Source organism: Numida meleagris, chromosome 5, assembly GCF_002078875.1.
Source record: "Numida meleagris isolate 19003 breed g44 Domestic line chromosome 5, NumMel1.0, whole genome shotgun sequence".
Classification (NCBI taxonomy): Eukaryota; Metazoa; Chordata; class Aves; order Galliformes; family Numididae; genus Numida; species Numida meleagris.
Genome location: NC_034413.1, coordinates 38,063,629 through 38,085,288, shown reverse-complemented (window position 1 = coordinate 38,085,288; position 21,660 = coordinate 38,063,629). Strand labels below are relative to the sequence as shown.

The following is a 21,660-nucleotide window of genomic DNA, read 5'->3' as shown; positions in this document are numbered from 1 at the left end:
TCAAAATGCCTTTGGGGACAAGGCAGTCCCTGTGACTTCAAATCCCTTCTACCATGACTTGTCAGCTTAGAGGGATAATGAAGTTTTGGTGAAGAGTAATACATTTCCTTCAAAAAAACAAAATTAATAGAAGTGAGAAAATGCCTGTGATGAGGTGTCCTCTTTGTGTCTTGCTCAGGAAGGAAGGAGACTGTCAGATGCTGTTACATAATTCATATTTCATTTCTGCAAAAGTGTTCCATTCTGGCTAGCTTGGAAAGAAAAAGTGCCAAATGTTTTCTGACTCCCTTGAATTAAATGGGATAGCTGTTCCACGTGCCTCAGATCTGCTTCAAATTGGCTTCAAGTAGCTGGTGTTTATCATGAAGATGCAAAGCGAAAACCACAGTTGTTGGATCCAAGTCACTTCTTGATGCTTCTCTTGGTGAACATAAGATCATTAACAGGACTGGATAATAACACATCTACTTACAGGAGCAGTCATTATATTTGAATAAAGGAGGAGAATGGCATTATCAAGTCTCATGCTCAAGTGAGTAATCATCAGCAAGTACCATGATGAAATTATGGCAGAAAGCTCACAGAAAACACAAAGCTGGGGCAACTATCTTCCCCTGTGACAAGGATGGCTGGAGATGATTATGAGAACTGAAAACATATTTTAGCAAGAACTTTGATTCACAGAGCAGTACTGAAGGAGCAGGATAATACCATACCAGGAGTGGTACTCTGCAGCAACTCAAGACTCTTTACAAGTACCTAAGCTACGCATCTATGGCACTGGTTTTATTCCAGCAATTGATCTAACAGACAGAAGAGACATGCCAGATGAAGTAGATTTACGGTTTCTTTGTACCACTCAGTTGTGAGTCAAATATCAAGATGTGCTCCCTCCATAAGTGATTTCACTAGGAATCCTGACTGAAGGGAACTTAATACTAAAGTTTAGAAGGAAGGATATGAAACTACAGAACTCATCATTGAAGGAGGAGAGAAGGAAAGAGACTAATTCCCTTTTTCTCTGCGGAGATATTCAGCCCAAGAATGTTGGCAAGAAGATAGGAAACCCATAAACCCCAACCATCTGGGACAATCATTAACAGATTAACATAATGTCACTGCAGGAAGTCTTCAGAAACACTAGAAAAGATGATCTATTTTTACCTAGATTGAGGTTTGTGCATGTTGTTTTCATGAGAGGTAACAAAATGCTTAAGAACAGACATTAATCTTTCAAAAACAGGATGAAGATTTCTGTGAGGAATAGTACTTAATCCATGGCGAAGATACAGCTCCTCATAAGAGAGACAACATCTTTGTGGGAGAAATCATTGGCTCTACTAGTAGCAGTACTTCATCATTTCCCTGGGGACTGGCACACTATCCCAGATGAGACATTCTTTCACTTTTCACCTGGGCCAAACTTCTGCATAAAGAAGAGGGAAAACAAAGTTTAAGGGGTAAATGATACAGTAACTGAGCATAAAGGAACCCTGTGTCACCAAGGGTTGTCAACAAACTCTGGCAAGTAGTTACAACTGCCTAATGCCCTTCCTATTTGTTTATGAACTAGAATGTCAGACTTCCATCAGGAAGTGTAAAAACCTCCTGCCCAGGGAGACAGTACCAAATAACTACTTGCAAAATACTGATGCACATGAAGAAATGATGAGGAATGGAAAATAATCTGTTCCTTTCCTAGTTTTGGAGTAACGCAGTGGTTTTATGAAGATTAATATTTCAGTCTTTTCAGAATAGAAGACTGTCTAGAAAGAAAGGTGACATCCCACTCTTCTGAGATTCCAAACTCTTCAGATTCCAAATGAGCACATCCACCATCTCTTAAAGCCAGGACCAGAGCTCCTGAAGCAAGCTCATCTTTCTATACTGCATCTTCTTACTGTCTTCTTCTACAGTAGCAGCACTTTTCTTATTGCATAATTGAGGGTCTGAGGAAAGACCAATCTGTAACAGATCCTGGCTGTATCTTCGCGATCTTGCTTTCATTTCCCCAATGGCTCTATTATAATTAGATTTGCAAAACCAGCAAAAGGTCTCATTTTGAATGGCAACAGCTGTTGACATCAAGATTACATTGAATAATTTACCAGTTTAATTTTAGCTGTTAAACAGATAGGGCCTCTTGTGGAAGAGAAAACTTCAGCCAGTGAAATAATCTTTCTCCCCCGGCTGTCTCTTCCTTTCTGTGCATCCTGGACAGCACTAACTGCCTCATCAAAAAGTTATTTCAAATCCACATGGCCAAAGCAAGACAATATCTGTGTATTTGATAACTGTCATTTTCTTGCACAGATTCTTAATTTTGGCTCAGATGTACTCAGGTGTAGTCTATGTACTTTCAAACATAACAAGTGATTGAGGATACTTAAACAGGACTTAAGAAATAGACCCTCAAATTCATACTCCTGCAGAATTTGGTTCCTGATGAACCCTTTGCATTAGTCCCTCTACATCTCATAGAAGTGCTACAGGGTTACTTCAGCAATTCTAAGGAACTGTGATGACAGTTTAATCAACAAGTAAAATAAGTTATTGCACAGGCCTAGACATAGAGATGCGAATGGCAGCATTTGTTACAAACCAGCACTAGCTAGAAGGAAAGCTGTGAAAAGACATTTGGTGTGGTTTTCATAAAGAGCGTAAGACTTTTTTCTGATAAGCTGCTGGATGTTTATGACAGAAAGCTGAATGTCATGAGAAACTGGAAATAAAGTTGCATTACAGCGCTGCACACACTTAATTTTCAGGAGTGGGACAAGTGCTTTACCAAGCCAAAACTGCACCTAGACTATAACAGAATATGAAAATTAAGTAGGATGGTTCACCTCATATAATTTATACTTACCCTTGGGTGCAATTTGGATGACATGGATGGCACTCACGATCCTCATCAGCATATTTGAAAATGAAACTGTTTGCCCCCTGCAAGCCATCAGGACATTTCTCCACACAGTTTGGACCATCCTTAAAATGGAAACACTTTGTGCAGTGGTCAGGACCCTGGAGAACATGAAAGAAATGCAGCACATTGGAATTACTCCATATTTCCCTTCTGCATGGGAACTGCAGCTCCTAGCATGACAGGACACACAACAGTAACTGTGGAGGTGTTTCTTCCCCAATGAACAGTGAGTTATCTGCATGGTTCCAGCCACTGTTAAGGAGCAGCACACACGTATATCTTGGTGGCTCTGGCCACAAACTTACTCTGTAGAGAATAAGACTAAATTCTAGTTTCTAAATAGGTTTCTCCACATTACCGGCATGCTTAACACAAAAGACTTCATGTCTGTTTTAAGCCTACACACACACACACACACACACACACACACAAAGAGGTAGAGCGATCCACTACCTCCACAATCAATGTTATTTCCCACACTGCATTCTCCCTGTGGCATCTGGTAATCCTTTGGTACTTCTGTGACAAGGTCTTCTTGGTACATACAGAGTTTCTTTTAAATGGTTCAGACTATCAGCTAAGGCTCCTGAACAATATAAACATAACATTTTAAGCCAGTGGAGCCAATCGAATACTGTGTTTTGTTCGAGCACTGATCTACCATTTTACATCCGTAAGTCCTCCTTCAAGTCTAAATTTCTCTCACGGGCTGAAAATTTGCAGTGTTAGCTTCTTGCTTTGTGGCAACATTGCAGAAAGCAGAGTGGTACAGCAAAAACAATTATGAGAATGATTAATAAAATAAATTTTATTTTCTTTACAATCATTAGGATAAGTCACAGAACCAAGGAAATAAGCTACAGGTTAAATTTTCTCAGTAACAAAGAGCCTAAAATACAACTCCTCCTGTTCAAGACACTTCTTTTAATCTTGGCAATATACAAACAACTGAAACAAGAAACAATTTTTATCTAACAAAAGGGCGATAATCTTTGAAACAAGACTCACTGCTCATATAAAGGCGAGATTAGCATTATAAATGTGACAGTTGCAGTTAATATTCATTTTTAGGATGCATGTAAGAAATTCTTCACCAAAACAGGCTAGCCTACATAGAAAAAGCCCACAAGAACACTTTGCTCAAGCTTTCTGAAAAATTGAGACAAATTCCTGCACTTTTTGTGGAAAAAAAACAGCTGAAACCATAGTGAACAGGACAGAACTGCACATAATGAATAAATGCAGTTACAGAAGAGAATGTTCAAATTGCAGCTGAATACCATCTCACATTTAAAGACTTTGGACATTGCATTTAAAGCATTAAGACAACTCAGGAAAGAAAAGGGCTCCCCTTTTTAAACTGTCTTCTAAAGCAGTCTAATTCAACTGAGTTCACTCCTAGCATCTGTTTAACACATGCAGAATACTGCTCCTACATGTAGAGCATATACATTTTCTGCTTTTGTTAATGTTGATTTTCAACAGCCAGTTTATGTTCTCTAAATATAAGATACCTGTGCTTTAGCACACTTTAACAGCTAGCTAGCCCGCAACATACTCGGTGTTTCTCTTACCGGCCCATAGCATGTGATCATGTTGTCTTCCATCTTTTCACACTGGGGATCGCACTCCACACAAACAGAACCATTTGCAAACTCTCGAAATTCCCTAGGAAAATATTTCACAGACAGGTTAGGAAAAAGCAAAAGTGAGACTGAAGCTGAGCAAAAATGGCTGACTCTTCACCTGGTGGTCATCATATCAGCCTCGTTAAGCCAGTGGACTACAGCAGCTGAGATCACTTCATTTAATGGCATTAGGCTGCTTTACAACAGCTGAAAATTGAGGCCCATCAGCAAAGTCACTAGAAAAAACACAAAACTTCTCCCCAGGTCGCACATCTCATACTTTGAAAGGGGCTGAGCCTATGGAAAGGGCAAATACCATTCCCTAATCAGTACAGTTCAGAACATCTTAACTTAAGAGCTGGTTATGCCATACAAATATAGCCTCTTTGCAATCTTACTGAGACAGGCATCATGGCAGAACCAGCCACCAAACGCTGCAGGGTTTGTGGTCAGATGCGTTCTGGTGCATATGAAAACACAATTCACCAACACTATTCTCCAAGCTTTTTGAAGCATATGAAATTGTATTCTGTCAACGTTATTTTTGCATGCATTGTCCAGACAGAAATGTTTAGAATATTTTCTTGCACTTATAGGACTTCTTTCAATCCTCTCTCCATAACAATTCCATGAGTTAGCATCCAAGGCAGGAAAAGAAAGAAACCATGCAGTGATTTTATTTTCAATTAGCACCTCGAGGAGAAAGATGTAACTAAAATCATTTATGGTTTTTTTTTTTTACTTTTTTTGTTTGTTTGATCTTTATTATAAAAGAAATTCTTGGGACCTTGCTATACTGTTATACAGGATGTTGAATTTCACCTGCTTCCCTCCAAAGCCTAATGATTAATTTCTTCGACTGCAAGTAACATAAGGAGCTTAGCTCTATTTTCCTCTTATCAGGCAGCCTCGACCAGCTTTTAGTATGTTCAGTGTGTAGGCTACCTACCCTCTAGAAAAAACAGTACACAGGCACAGCAGGTTTTATTATTTCTATTTGCATGTACATAATGTAAAAAAATCACAGGTAAATCTTTCTACACATGTTCAGATTCTGAAACAATTAAAAATTATCCAGTAATATATTTCACTCAAAAACAGTAATATTGATAATGGAACCAGATGCTGCTTGATTTAAAAACAAGACATCTTCTACATTAAATCCTGAACGATCTAATCAGTAACATTAGGAAAGAGTACTACAGAAATATCTTACCCATCATACAGGTTACAAGAATCTATGCAGGTCCTCCCCCTGATGAAGCGCTTGCAGGAGAGACACTGGTCCGGCCCTGGCCCCCAGCAGCCATCACTTGAACATAACTCATTACACACCATTCCATCAGCAGCTACAGAGAGAGAGAATACTGTCATTAAATTACATAGTCCCCTGAACTCCAAGGAAAAGCACTTTATCTAGCATTCAGAAAACAAGATACTCCCCTCAAAAATATATGACAATGAAATTCCTCCTAAACCAAGACCCAACTCTTCCTTGCTCACAGCGTAAGCCGTGCACAGAGATGACGTAGAAAATATGCACTTAGATTCTAATTATAAATATTTGTGAGGGTAAAAAGCCTCTAACTTCAATAGCCTTGAAGATGTTACAAAATTTCAGTTTCTGAAAGGAGAACACATCCCCTACAGCACAAGCATCCCCACCCAGAGTGGGGATCTTCTCTGGCCCTACCTGATGTACAGTATTCTCAAATCCAGGCAGGAACAGAATTAGCACTATTCAGCACTGAATCCTTACAATAAAGAAGCCAACTTCAGCATTATTAAAACAACTATTCTACCTCAAGAACCAACAATAAAATAACAAGTTCTTATTTTCTGAAAGAAGCTTCTCCGCAACTGTTTTGCTTGTGAAAAAGCAAAATTGCTTCTGACAGGTTCTTAGCAATACCAAGTAAAGCATTCACGGGTAGGCCAAGAACCCCATGCAAAAAGAAGAGCTGAACTCACTCAACTGGTGAAGGAGCTCCATGACCATGCAGCACTCCTTCTCAGGAAGCCCCAGCTCCAAGAGATGCTCTCCCTTCCATGGCTGACCCTCACAGAGCCCAGGATGGCTTCCCCTTGGGTCCACCCCTTCTGGCCAGCTGGGGAGCATGGTGCAAACACTTTGCCTGTGCTCCCTGGGCCAGCCACAGCCCTTCACCAGGTGTTCCATCACCATTTTAAGCCCTAACAGTTCCCCTGCAGCAGCTGTTAGAAATGATTCTAGGGAGGATTTTGATGTATGTAGTATATCACAGAATAATGGCCATAACTTTGGTAATGGGAAGCAATACCTCACAAAAGAGAAAACTTGCTCTCTGAAGCAGTCATGTAGAGAAGGAAGATCTGGTTAATACAGAGTGGTAAATGTGAACTGATGCAGATAGGAAGAAGGAAAGATATAAAAAACAACCAAACCAAAAGCTTATTTTCCATACAGAACAATGCTGGATGAAATGTTCTCCTCTGAGCTGACTATTAAAGCTCAACAAAGAATTCAGAATTAACATTGACAGGTCTATGAAACACCAGTTCAATACGCCATGCTCAGAAAAGCATGCCAAATGTTCAGATTTTTTTTTCTAGAAACAGAATAGAGAAAAAACAGAAATTATCATCTTACCACCACAGAAACTCACTATGTACTCACAGTTTGAGTACTACACCCAGTTCTGGTTTGTTCCTTTCAGAAAAGATAAAGTGAGAAAAATAGTGCTGCAGACTCAATCACAACCAAGGAACAAACAGTCCTAGACACAGGTGAGGAAGGATATAACAAAGTTCTATGATAATGTGAACAACAATAAGAAAAGCACAAAGCAATTTTCACAGCTTCTTCCAAGTCCCTCGAGAGCATTGAAAGAGATGGGAACCCAACAGGTTTCAAAACAGATTTTTCTTCCTACAAAGTGTAGATCAAGCTGCAGAATTCCTTGGCACAGGACATGGTAAATGCCAAAAATTTACAGATTTTAAAAATTAATTGTCCACTTTCAGAGAAAAGCTATTAAACCAAAATACAGAGCACAACCTCTGTGCAAAGGACTCCCTGAAACTAATTTTATGGATGGTGGGGAAAAACTTGAAGGAAATGATGGAGTTACAGCATCAGTGGATAAAGAAAGAACAACTGATATCATCTACCTGGACTTGTGCAAAGCGTTTGACACTGTCCTGCATGACATCCTGGTTGCCAAGTTGGAGAAAAATGGATTTGATGGATGGACCACTTACTGGATAAGGAATTGGCTGGACAGTCACCCTCAGAGAGTTACAGTCAACAATTCTATGTCCAAGTGGAGATCAGTGATGAGTGGAATTCACTCGTCACCGGTCACTGAGACTGGTGCTATTTAACATCTTTGTAGGTGACATGGACAGTGGGATCGAGTGCACTCTCAGCAAGTTTGCAGACAACACCAACCTGAGCAGAGCAATCAACATGCTAGAGGGAAGGGATGCCATCCAGGGGGGATCTGGACAGGCTTGAGAGGTGGGCCCGTGTCAACCTCATGAAGTTCAACAAGGCCAAGTGCAAAGTCCTGCATCTGGGTCAGGGCAATCTCAAGTACAGATACAGGTTGGGCGGAGAATGGCTTGGGAGCAGCCCTGAGGAGAAGGATTTGAGGGTGTCAGTTGATGAAAGATTCAACATGAGCCGGCAATGTGCACTTGCAGCCCAGAAGGCCAACTGTATCCTGGGTTGCATCAAGATAAGTGTGACTAGCAAGTAGAGGGAGGTGACTCTGCCCCTCTACTCTGTTCTCATGAAACCCCATCTGGAGTACTGCATCCAGTTCTGGAGCCCCCAACACAAGGAGGACATAGAGCTGTTGGAGTGGGTCCAGAGGAGGACCACGAAGTTGATCAGAGGGCTGGAGCACCTCCCCTACAAGGACAGGCTGAGAGAGTTAGGCTCTTCAGCCTGGAGAAGAGAAGGCTCCGGAGGAACCTTATAGCGGTCTTCCAGTACCTGAAGGGGGCCTACAGGAAAGCTGGGGAGGGACTTTTTACAGGGCATGTAGTGACAGGATGAGGGGAGATGGCTTTAAATTGGAAGACGGTAGATTTAGACTAGATATTAGGAAAAAATTATTTACTGTGAAGGTGGTGAGACACTAGAACAGGTTTCCCAGAGAAGTTGTAGATGCCTCCTCCCTGGAGGCATTCAAGGCCAGATTGGATGGGACTTCAAGCAACCTGGTCTAGTGGGAGGTGTCCCCCCCTATAGCAGAGGGGCTGGAACTAGATAATCTTAAAGGACCCTTCCAACCCAAGCCATTCTATGAAAGTCTTACTATTATTTGTGATTATTAAATTCTTCAGTCCAAAAGCACCAGAAGAGAGAGCAAAGAGCTTTTTATATTAAACACCAAAAAAAAACCCAACAACCCACAAAGTAAAAAATTGTCAATCTCAAAACCAAAACTAACAAAAAATGAAGGAATGGCAGTTTCAAGCAACAGAATTGTGCATTGCTATTTTACAAATCCTTCACTACATAAATGATAGATGGTGAAAATGAGCAAAGAGCAAAAGCAAACAAATACTCTCTCCTCAGAATCTGAAGAAGGTTCTATTGATTTAGCCAAACTCTACCATGTGGAAGTATCAAACTTGTATTCTGAATTCACTCTTCCATGATGAAACTGTTTGTGTAAATGACTTATACAGTAGAGTGAGTAGATGAAAAATAACAACGATCTCCTAAATATCAGAGATAGCAAATTTATCAATACTTGCTTCTACAATTCAGTGGAAACAGCCTGAGCGAAGTGTCAAGGAATATTTTAAGAAGTAAGTTTGCTGGTAGAGTTCTGACAGCTCCCCTCAAATGCTTTTCAGTGTGTTTCCACACACAGGAAACACCTACAGAATAGCAACTGCATACATACAACACATCTTCACAAAGGGCAACAGATTAACCAACACTTTAATGACAACACTCAGAAAGCATTCCAATTTTGTTCTTCTTTTGGATGGAAGCTCAAGTCAGCTACAGCCAAAAAGAAAATAATTAAATGTGGGAGTAATTGCAGGTGGTCATTTAATTCCTGTTGGATGATAAATTCTCAGAGGTAACAGCACAACATAAGAAACCAGAACCATTTAGCACACCATTACATTAAGACATCCTATTCTATTGCCTTGAACTCTACTGTAAATCAAGAATCATTCTGCTGAAGTCAAAGGAGTCACAAACACCACACAAACCCCATACAAGCACAGGTGAAAAACAGAGTTTTTCAATTCAGTTCTAAACCCAACTTTTTTTTTTTTTTTTTTAAAGCATGGTAACATTTTTATAGAAACTACCAGAAGTCAATAGTTCCACTATGCTGCTACTGACTAAACTTCATTGAAGCTGAAGGAGCTAGGTATTAGTTTTGCATTATCAGATGCTTCATGTAGCCAACATTTCCTTTTTCACCTACTTTTATACCTTTCAGTGTAATGCTGGCTTTGTACACTTAAGATTCAGGAGGATAACTGACTTGGCACTACTGAAGGTCACTTCTGGCCTGGTTTGTGTCACTGCCTGTGGAAGCTCTGGATGATGCAAATGGTTTGGGGGGAACCCGAGTCATGCCATGGGATTCAGAGCACACTTAAAGGCTCTCTTAGAACAGACTCCAGCACTTGATGCCTGCTCTGCCCACCTCCCTTTACCTCACACAATCTGGTGGCGATGACCAGACGGTGACCACACCCATACATGGGCCCTGCCTCACAGTGCCTGCTACAAGGATATCTGGGTTAACAGACAGCTTCAGGCTCAAACTGTATCAAAAAATAAAAAGAAACAACCACCCAATGCCCAGAAACTATTTTTAAACAATCAAACCTTTCACACCAGTAGTCTTACTTTTCAATCAACGACTGGCTTTAAGAACTTGTAAGGAAACTAGAAAACCCTCTTACTTTAGAGATCCCTTTGCGCTCCTTCTCGATCCTAAGAATACTTTAAGTTCAGATACAGTTTTATACACTCTAATCATCTAAAGGCAGTTTCCTAGTTTTTCTCCATCTTTTTGTAACTTGATATTATGCCTTTATTACTAGTCATTTTCTTTTTTTCCCCCTCAACTACTAGACTACTCTGAATTAAGAATTTATTTCTTTAAATAGCAAGTGACACTATTACAAGATCACTCTAGGTATAAAGGGAGCCAGATACAAATGAAACAAGAGCTTTTGAGTAAAGAAAATTAAGACTGTCCTATTGGAATCTAGCCAACATAGTACCTGCAGTCTGAGAAAAGAAACAAGAAAAAAAAATCACTATTGCCTTCTGCTTATTTCTAAGTCACATAAATATTTTCACAAACCAAAAAAAAAAATCCATTAAGCTTGTCTTTCTACCTTTTTCAAGGATGTCTAAAGAGATCTTTGAATTTCAGATGTATTATTTGACATTTTCAGGGGCTGAGAATGTTCTGAAGCTCCAACATATCCTATGGCCATATGTGGAAGAAAAGAACAAAAAAGTTTTTGACAGGAACTCATTTTCATTAGGAGTTTCAGAACAAATGCTCATTATTTATCAGTGGGGTCACATAGGTTAGGAGTAACTTCTCCAGACTCGATAGAACTCAAGAAAGTTAGCTTAAAAAAAAAAAAGAAAATGGCTCCATTCTTAAGGGCCTCATCCAGAGCTCCTTGAACTCAGCTGAAAAACTCCTGCAGATTTCAGTTAGATTTGCATCAAACCTGACAATTTATTCACGTTTTTAATTGGTGGCTAAATTGACATAATTCACAACAACATTCATAACAACCTTTGCCTGGAAAGGTTTCTCTGTAAACTGCAGGTGTCATTAGAGCTGACAGCAATTATTTAAATAACTTCATATAAGAGGCCATTTTTTCTAGATTTATTTTGTGTGCTTTTGTATTTATCACAAGTTGTCTCTGACTTGTTCCATAAAATACCCATGCTGGGGAAAAAAGGCCAATTTTTTACTTTAGCACAAAGCAGTGGTAAAAATCTAACCACCAGAGCACATTTTCTAGCAAGTAAATTTATCATCATTCACTCTGCATTAATCATCTTCATAACAGAGTAAGGTTTATGCACAAACTGTGTTTAGTATTACAGGTTATAGCAAGAGACAACTAAAATATACATTAGATGAGAGGTCCTGAGAGAATGGCACGGAGCTGCGTCAGGGGTGGACCAGGTGGGGGTGAGGAAAATGCTCTGCCCCAGAGGGCAGTGGGCATAGAACACACTCCCCAGGGCAGTGGGCACAGCCCTGAGCTGCTGCAGCTCATGGAGCATTTGGGCAGTGCTCTCAGACATAGGGTTTGCATTTTGGGAAGCCCTGTGTAGGGCTTAGTGATCTTTGTGGGTCTCTTCCAACTCAGGATGTGCTGTGATTCTGTGAGAGCTTCTGCATTTTAGACAGATACTCTCCAGGTAATTTCCACTAGGGTTATCCATTTGGAGACATCCATTTGCCATATGGATACCTGTGAAACAACTTTGGGAGACACTGTCAGGTTGTGCTAAAGGTGCAGTGGCTGTTGAAGGCTCAGTTCATCCTTCACTCTTTTCTTGTAACATGCCTCCAAGCCTACAAATCTCTAAGGGTCTGTGCAGTTCACAAGTCTCCCACTGGTAATCACATACTGTAGCATTTTTCACTGACTGAAGTCCATTGTCATTATTTTCGTTTAAAAAACAATAATAGACTTTCACCAAATTCTGTTGTGTCAGCATTATCTCAAAAATAAGCATTGCTACAGACTGAACATTTCTAGGAATATTTAACTCCCTCAACAATTTTTTTAGTATTTCTTTACTTTTAAGTTCAGCAGAAGACAATTTTGAATGGTATGGAAAAGATGTATCACCATTTTGTGATTTATAACAAAAATCACTTAAATAAGAGACTGACTACATGACCTTAGAAGCTCATACATGCTTTTTAAATAAAGCTACATTTGTATAAAATGTCTGCTGTAACCTGTTCTAAGCCATAAGTAATCACGAGGCAGTGAGGATAACAGTAACAAGATGACAGTGCCTCAAAATACGCAAACAATTAATAATAAACACACCAGAGTGTGGCTGTAATAATTACCATGGTCTAGACTTGTTTCTGTGTGGGAAATTGTACCAAAAAAAATCTTTAATGGATATTTTTATTAACAATTCACACTCTGCTAGCTGCCATGTAAATAAATAGTATTTCCACCACAGACGCTACACTTCAATCCTGCAAATATTTATGTACACTTTAACCATCATCATTCTGATTAGGCTTGTTTGTCACTCAGTCAGGCACGTGCATATGCACAAGTGCCTGCAGAATGTGGGTCTAAAACAGGCAAAAGAACCAAAAGGTAGAAACTGAAACCCAAGTGGCTTGCCCTCAGATCACAAACATTCAGGCAATGGAAGATTAGAAAAGCTCTCCAAAACCCCAGTCTGCTGCAATATCCTGAAAACCACAGATGCTTCAAAGCATGCTGGACAAAAGCACCTGGCTCTAAGGACAAGTTCTATTTTACCCCAAAGTAAATGTGAGGAGTTTTGTTAGACATCTAACCTGCAGCAGAACTCATTTAACCCCAGAGAGGTGCTGACTGACAGGCAGAGTTGAAGCAGCAAGGTAACTCTTCTCATCTAATGTTGACTCTCTAAAGGCCACAAAACATTATCAATTCATTCACATAAGACATGTATAGAGAGAAAACCATTGTTACATTTATGATTCAGGAAATTAGCAGTCCAAGACGTTGCATTCTGATCTGAGTAACCTGGCCCATAGCCTGCATTCATTAAATACGGCCCATTTAATAAACATAGGCTAGAATTCATTTTTAGAACTAAACCCCTGGTAGTGTATCTTACATTGTAACTTTTTCAAAGGGAAATGAAAAAGAGATCTGTTTTTCTCAGGAAGATTCTCCTGGTGTAAAATTTCATAAAACATCTTCAGTAGTATTTTTCTTCCTGGGAAATAAAAGCCTCTACTACAGCAAATCCTCAGCAAGGTGAAAGTCAAATAAAGTTCACATTTTCCCTTTGCGTGCAAATGTACTGACAAGGCTTATAGTGCCAGAGAGCGATTTGGCAGTATGTTCTAGTTTCCAATTGCTCAGAAGTTTGAGTTTCAATAGATGTAGCTACTTCAAAGACGCCCCAACTTAGCAAACATAGTCAAGGGCAGAGGTGTTTGACAAAGCACTCTCAACAACTGATATGGGACTATCTTTCCAAATACTGTGTCCAGCTAGGCCGCCAAGTTCACCTGAGCAGTTTTCCATTCTCTTCTAACATGTGATCTGTAAGTCATGCAGATCTTGAAGCAAAAAGGAAGCACTACTACCTTTTTGGAGCTATCGAGGTTATGTTCCATCCTATTACTTCCTTTATTTTCATACTAAATCTCTCTGGACAGAAGAGAGTTAATTTTGTCGTTTCATTTATTTGCCATTTCTTTAAATGATGCATCCATTATCAGATTGCTATAGCTAACCTTGATGTAAAAAAACAAAGACATGAAAACAGTGGAGATCACGAAGAGCAAGATGTTTCTCCCACAGTGAGCAGTTTTTTATACAGTAGAAAGGAATCCTGTGCTGTCTGGAAATTTCAGAGGTTCTCATATCTCACAGCAAAACTGGACCACTAGGATCCTACTGGAATACACTCCAGCAGCAAGAGGTGTTTTGTCAGCCTTCACTTTTACCTGTAGAATAGTAGCCAAATAACAGCCAAAAAAATCTCACATAAAGGTCTACCAAACAAGGCTTTACACTTCATGAACCTCTCACATGACAGAAGAAATGAAAAAAATAACCAAGTAGAGGTGACAGATGTATAGATATGTTGTTCCACCTAATACTGGAATCTACCCTCATAGTACAGTGATGAGCACAGCCATAAAGTCTTTCAGTGCAGAACAGTACTTCAAAGAGAGTGAATAAAAAGAAACACTTAAAAGGAGGATCACAGCCTGAAAAAAACATTTCTGCCTGGCCAAATCTCAAAGAACAGATCTAACACTTAAACATACAGCAATTTAATGAATTTCCTCTCTAGCAATATAACTGTATCCTTAAAATAAACTATATTGCTCCTATAATATTATGCAAGTTGCTGTGTGATTTCTGCATAACCAATTCATTTAATCTGCTACACAGTGTTCATTTGTTTTTCAATATGATCTTAATCCAGATATTGTAACATAAGCTTTTCTGAAAGACAATTAGCCTCAACTGAAAGCCTGCTAGTAACCTTCTTTGTCAGATGGGCTCAGTACAGAGAGGGAGAATTCAGCTATCAGACAACAGTCCCAAAAGTGACCTTTCAAAATTAAGAGAGTCACTTCGGTGAAGAAGGGTAGCAGAAGCAAAAGAGGCCTATTTCACTCCATAAGTAGAGGACTGTAAATCAAAGCCTATAAATACTATATTCACTGCACGTTTACAACCTTCAGAATCCATATTTATAAAACTATCTCATATCTCCAAAGTTCACACCACAGTAAGGAATCAGTGCCTTCTCTCTTCTCCATTTCATTTGCTCATACTTTCAATCACTTCATTTGCTTATAAATCTCCTCAGAGACACTGGGCCATATCTTTAGATTCCACTCTTGTTCGTGGGGCTCTTGACAAGTGACACCAGCTGCATTTCTGGCCTGTCCACACACTGTACCCTGTCAGTACTTAAATCATTTCCCCCCAAAGTGAGCCAATCACAGGCAAGAAGATTTGCACCGAGAAGCAGTACTTACTGCAGTTCTCTGCTTTTTTATTTCGATGAATCACTGTCTTCTGGCTGGGTGTGCTGAAAAGGCTGGTCCAGTTGACTGTGTGGTAGTAGCATAAATTGCTGTTGTCCGTTATGTAGATGTTACCAGCACTGATTTGCTTCAAGGACTGGAATTGTAAAGAGGTAATGCCTTGCTGCTTCAGAATGAGTAAGGAAAGGCCACTGTGACAGAAACAAAAGAGAACAGGAATGAGCCCCAAGAGGTAGCTCAAGAGGTGGAACTCAGTGTAGCTGGTTGGGAACTTTCCTCTGAAATTAGTTTCTAATGACATGACTTTTCTTTGCCAATTTGCTCAGAAAACTTTTAATTTGAAGTGACACAAATATTTTGGGAGGCAAAATGCAGTTTTATTGCCCAGAACACTATGAGCCTTATCAGAATTGAGATACCACAAACTGCGAGGCTCACAACATTGGGTCAATTCAGCCATCAAACTAATGGACTAAGTCACTCATAGTTCTGTATCAATCATTAACTCTTTTTTTTTTTTTAATAAAGTGCTGTCAAGAAAACTGATGAAAATTCATTGTTTCTTTTTCCCGTAAGACATCAGAATTAATACTATGATAGCTTGTACGCTAAGGAAAAACTGATAGTCATGTAAAATGTATTCTAAAATGTATTAACATGACAAATTAATGTCATTTATAGTAATATACGAAGAAACTGTTATTTTCAAGGAAATTTTTCCACCCACTTTTTAGATTTCATTTTTCTTCTGTTGTAAGCTGTGGTTATCTCCTCTCTTTATCAAAAGAATGGTAAATGATTGTGTAACACAGGAATGACTGTGTATATTGTATAACTGAAGGCAATTGAACAACATCTAGCTTCTCAACATGCCTTAAGTTATTGCATTTTAACGTTTATAATTGTTTTCCAGCTGTTCTAAATAAAAATTGCTGCTTCTGAACAGAATGCTCGGCTGTAATTCAATCACAAGGTTTCACTGCTATTCATAGTCTGCTTGGTCTGCATTAAAAATGCCAGCAGAAAGCTACATTTACACAACTAGGAACTGGAGTTTCCTCTCTACATCCTTCTACAAGGTATCTTGTCTTCCACCTTTATTTCTCACTGCATTTTCTTCTCTTCAAAAATCAATCCCTCCCTATCAGTTCTCAGATGGAAACATCCCTGGTAAATATGGCACTACAGAGCTAACATACATCATCTGCTAAGTACAACGTATTTACCTTTTATTGCTTCTTAAGACCAGATTGTTCTTTGGACACGTGAGACTGCACTTCTATATACATCTGTAGGGGCGTCCAGATAACGAGGCTAAGTTCTAGTAGTATCTTTCAAGTTACATTTCACACTCATAAGATATTTTAAAATGCAGAAAGTATTAAATGAACAGGAAGTTGATAGCTGCAGAAATGAACCAGGATAATCTGAGGCTGTTTTTTTTATTTTTGCATCTTTACATTCAAAAGTTACTGTCCATTGTAAACAATGGAATAGAAAAGATACTGATAATGAACAGCCTGCCCACTGAGAATACGTACCAAGTTATGACATCCTTCCCAAAAAGCATTGCATTCCATGCTCCCAAACAAAACGCTAATGAAAAACGTCATGAACACAGAAAGAACCTTACCTATACAGAGCTCTTCCACCAATAGTAACCAAGTTAGAAAACACCCTGAAGTCAGTCATGTTCTCAGGCCATGATTGTATGTTCAGATACCCTGAAGGAGACAAAAGCAAATGTGAACATCAATGATTTCAGCCATAAAGACTGCTTTATAACATACCTGAATTAAGACAGGCCTAGGCTTCAAATGAAAGTCAGTGATAGTTTGAGGAAAAGAAATAGGTAATGAATTCAAAGACAGTAGTATGCGGTATTCACCAGCCTGCTCTGTACTGTCTCCTCCAGCAAGGAAAAGGGAGACTTCAACAACGTCATAGCAGAAATGTCACAGCACTAAATCCACTTTCAAAAGCCACACTGAGGGCAAGCTTAAACATAGGCTGCAGTCTGAAAGGCCTACATACCATTTCTCAGCAGCAGCAGACAAAGTTAGAATTTGCCTCAATTAAGAACATTTAGTTAAAAATGTATTGGACCCCTAAGACAGAAATTGAGAGATCCATTATGATGCGTTAAAAGATAACAAGACTTTCCTAAAATGAAGCACTTGCATTCATTTCTGACTGTGTGTGAGGACTAGTCATCAATGGAGAGCATTCCTGGCAAAGGTAGTTAGTACAACTCCTTATTTTATTCTGCGCAGACATCTACAGTGCACAGTTACCTACAATTTTGTTTCAGCACAGGACTGGAATGCAATACATCTTTAAGCAAAGGGATAATTCCACTTAAGTAGTAAAGCTGTTATGGTTTTGTGATTTTTGTTGTCGGTATTCCACATCATTACATCATGTAAAGCACTGGCAGTTAAAGAGTTAATTCCCTGGTTACTGCAAACTGCCTTTTTTGGTGTAGCCCTCTGAGGGGGAAGGGAGGAGGTGCACTCCCCAGGGGTCTTTGCGTTGGAGGGGAGGGGTTGTGAAACCACCGGGGAGACGCGGGGTCTGTTCCTTCGTGCCCAGCGGAGAAAGCACGTGGTCCTCCTGCAGTTTACTGTGTAAGATTTTAAGCCTGTAAACTCTCTAATATAATTCTACTAGCCTCATTTTGATATATTTAGTAAAATTAGTTGTTCCTCCTCAGATTGGTGCTGCTGTTTTTGTGTTAGATCCGCCTACAAGTCCCCTGCTTTTCTGCTCTTCCCTCTGTTTTCCCTAGGGTGCGGTCTGCGGCTTCTCTGCCGCTTTAGCTGCCGGACCGCCCGGGGCTGGCCCCTACCCGCCGGCAATTTTTTTTCTTCCTTCTTGCTCGTTTTTTTTTCTTTCGGGCCTGTCCCCCTTGTCACAGACGCACACCCTTAGATAATACCGTGACAAAAGCAGAGACTTCAATTAGCAGCTGCAACATTGGTATCACTTTGCCAGCATGGTGCCTGCTCAACAGTAAGGTCTTGGTCTTCTGATGCTCGTGTAACTTTGGGTTACAATGGGTTAAACTTTGCAATGTTTATTCTGTATTCATGTGTAAAGGACAGCACACTTGTGAACAATAGTTTAATAAACAACAACTCCAGTATCAGCTATCACATTTATAGCAGAGTGAGTTTTAAGAAAACAGCATCTGTGTTCCTCAGGAAACCCAACAACTGACAACCAGAAATGCAAAATGAAAAGAAATTCTGATTGTATGACATCAGAAGTGTTTGTTACCTGTTATTTCTCTCACTGTTTGGAAAATATTTAGTTTCTCTGGATTAATTGCAGCAATTGTGTGATATGGATCCCTGGAAGATTAAACAGACAAAACGTGACACAATGAATAATAATTAAAAAAAATACCACAACGTTCACAAAGCTATGCCATAGAGAAAGCAGTACTCTTTTATAACATGAGGTCAATACTTTGATTTTAGGCAGTGTGGGCTGCAGGTTTCTCCAGACCAATTTCATGAAAAAATTTCCAATTTTTTCAGACTTCTGATTCTGCAGAATCTAACCTCTCCCATGTCACCTTGAAGGGAAATAATGGTACTCACTATCTTGAAGGATCAAATCATCAATATTTTAGTAAATAATTACGCTGCTGGAAAATTAATGGATTCTGAACAACAATGGATGATCTCCCTAAAGAAAAAAGATGCTCATTTTCATCATTTTTCCCAGGAAGACTCGCTTAAGTGGCACAGTTTAAGTACGGTACTACTACCAGGACTAACAAAACGGCTACTGAAACAAGTAGTAAGCTAGAAGAAGAGAACTGTGAGCATGCTCGAAGTCCCTGACATGTGACTTCAGAAGGACGCACTGTTTGGAAGGTGTAGAGCACAGAACACTAAGCCAAGCAGTCAAGCAAGTTGGCCACCTGAAAACTGAAATGCCCCCAGCAAACACGAAAATTTCAGGTACGCAACAGCATAAAAAGATGACACTGAATGATTTTGAGAGTGCCATGAGTTATTCTATTGTTGTTAAAAAAGGAGAATTTGCTTAGAAAATACCCTGTAGGAGGAAATATACTGTGACTCTCCAGTTGTGTAAGAAGCTAACTAGAAGCCTAACTTTTTGTTAAAGTCCTTGAAATATTTAGGAAAAAAATCTTCCATAACACCATGTTATGGTGTTTTTGTGGTTTTTCCAAGGCTAGGAAACATCCTTGGTAAAAGATGGAGCATGCATTCCACCTGTCCTACTTCCCAAGAGACATTCTTGGAATTGGAGCCTGCTGGTAATGAACCAGGCTATCTCCTGAGACAGGCCTCACAAGTCTGTGCTGTGGTGAATATATGTTTAAACTCCTTTAACAGGCAAATGCCTGACATGTTTTATCAGCATGCAAACTTGTAGACTAGGACAGGCATCTACCACTCTTACTAGCAGAGCCAAGATTTCTCAGTAGAACAGGCACAACTGAACTTCACAGCTTCAAGAATGAGAGATTTAGCTGGTTACATAACTGCAGATGGACAACTAAAGGGAAGATTAAACACTGCCTACCATGGAGGACTTGTTGCTCTTGCTGACAGTTAGGGCTCTCTGTCCTTAAACAGTCCACCCCTTTCACAAGAAGCAACACAACCAGAAGGCAGCTTGGCTTTTTAGAATCCCAACCAGAAGAAAAAAGTAGAGAGAAGGTTGCATCTCAGCTACATAGGTCCTACCCATTTTCCACCCAACTTGTTTTCTGTCTCAGGCAGGAAATGCGCATCTTAATGCGCACTTCATTCATACACTGAGTAGCTGAGTACTACCTTAACAGGAGAACTACTGACTCATCAAAACCTAGGCCTACCCTTATCTCACTTAACTTTCAGACATCAATTAAAGTAAATTTATAAGTATTTAATTTGTATGTAAACCACTATAACTAATTATCCATGGAAAGAATTCACAGCCAGAGAAGACAACCTTTCTCTTGCAATATAATAACGCTAGGCCCCATACCAGTTTGAAGACCATGGAGCACACTGGCACACTGTCAGTCTTGGCTGGACTGTCCTACCACACCCACTGTATTGTCAAGATTTGGCACTTTCTGACTTCCATCTGTTCACGCCAATGCAAGATGGGCTTCATGGGCAACATTTTCCTAGCAACGATGCTGTCATAGCAGCCATGAAACAGTGGGTCACCTGCACTGGTGCAGATTTTTATAAGCATGGCATGCAGGCTCTTGTTCATCACTGGCAAAAATGCACAGTTAATGGTGATGACTGAAAAATCATGTTTTGATAGAGCAAACCCTCAGCTACAAATAGTGTTATCGTGCTCCTTGTATCTATTGTAGCTGCCATGGAAATAAATAGGAAGCATCACTTTTGGAGCAACCTATGCAGTTTGAATACACATTGTTACAAATACATAGGGACTAAGTTCAAATAATGAAACAACAGAAAGACAAGCTACAAAATAATAGGATCAAAAATGTCAGAATCAATTGTAACCACACTGCTACCCATAAAAACCAGAAAATCCACTCTCAGCATCTTTCAAGTAATGAAGTAGTTCTCTGAGACTACAAAAGATCTTTCAATTCTGCAGAGGCAGCTGGACTTTCTCTACAATCTGAAGAGCTGAAAATTCAGACTTAAAAGTTGCAGTTCACAGAGTATACAAATTTGTAACAGAAGTTAACTGGAAGTTCAAGTGCAGGTATGTATCATTGTTGTTGCTCTATATTGCCCATCTATGTAACTATATAACTACCAGCGTACCTACTATCATCTTTTACTTCCTTTGTGTATTACTGATTTGCAAAATGTAATTCAAATTTTAAACAAAAAAGCTGTTCCAGAAATATGAAGTTATTTTACTTTTCATACATTTTTCTCTTAATAAAGACTACTGCAATTTATGCTGTGGAAAACTTTAGGGTAGTAGAACACGGTGTCTTCACTCTTCAGACAGGTCAGAATGACTTTTCCTCATAAAGAATGAGAGACAAACTTGCATGTAGTTTCATTATTATAGAGCAACATATCTTAACTCTCTGCTTTACAGTCAATAATTTAGTTACTTTTATTTTTTTCCCGGGAGTGATTTATTCAAGGTTGGTTCACTTTGACAGATCTGTTAACATGACTCATCTTGTAACTTTACTATTATTGCAACTTTTACAAAAAAAAAACAAAAAAACCCACTAACACTCAAAATTGCTGTCATGGTTTTGTGATTTTTGTTGTCGGTATTCCACATCATAACATCATGTAAAGCACTGGCAGTTAAAGAGTTAATTCCCTGGTTACTGCAAACTGCCTTTTTTGGTGTGTGGTCCTCC

At 39.4% G+C, this 21,660-nt stretch overlaps 1 protein-coding gene across 7 annotated transcripts in view; it reads right to left on the bottom strand.

Annotated features, from left to right (window-relative positions):
- Positions 1 to 21,660, bottom strand: part of ERBB4 (erb-b2 receptor tyrosine kinase 4) — a 538,439-nt gene that overhangs the window by 133,214 nt on the left and 383,565 nt on the right. For all 7 annotated transcript variants that reach the window (XM_021398689.1, XM_021398691.1, XM_021398690.1 and 4 more), the window contains 6 exons: positions 18,597 to 18,670; positions 16,951 to 17,041; positions 15,309 to 15,508; positions 5,768 to 5,900; positions 4,498 to 4,591; positions 2,867 to 3,021 (listed from right to left, as the gene is read on the bottom strand). In XM_021398689.1, the coding sequence (XP_021254364.1) occupies positions 2,867 to 3,021; positions 4,498 to 4,591; positions 5,768 to 5,900; positions 15,309 to 15,508; positions 16,951 to 17,041; positions 18,597 to 18,670 (747 nt within the window). The remainder of the gene's footprint in view (positions 1 to 2,866; positions 3,022 to 4,497; positions 4,592 to 5,767; positions 5,901 to 15,308; positions 15,509 to 16,950; positions 17,042 to 18,596; positions 18,671 to 21,660) is intronic.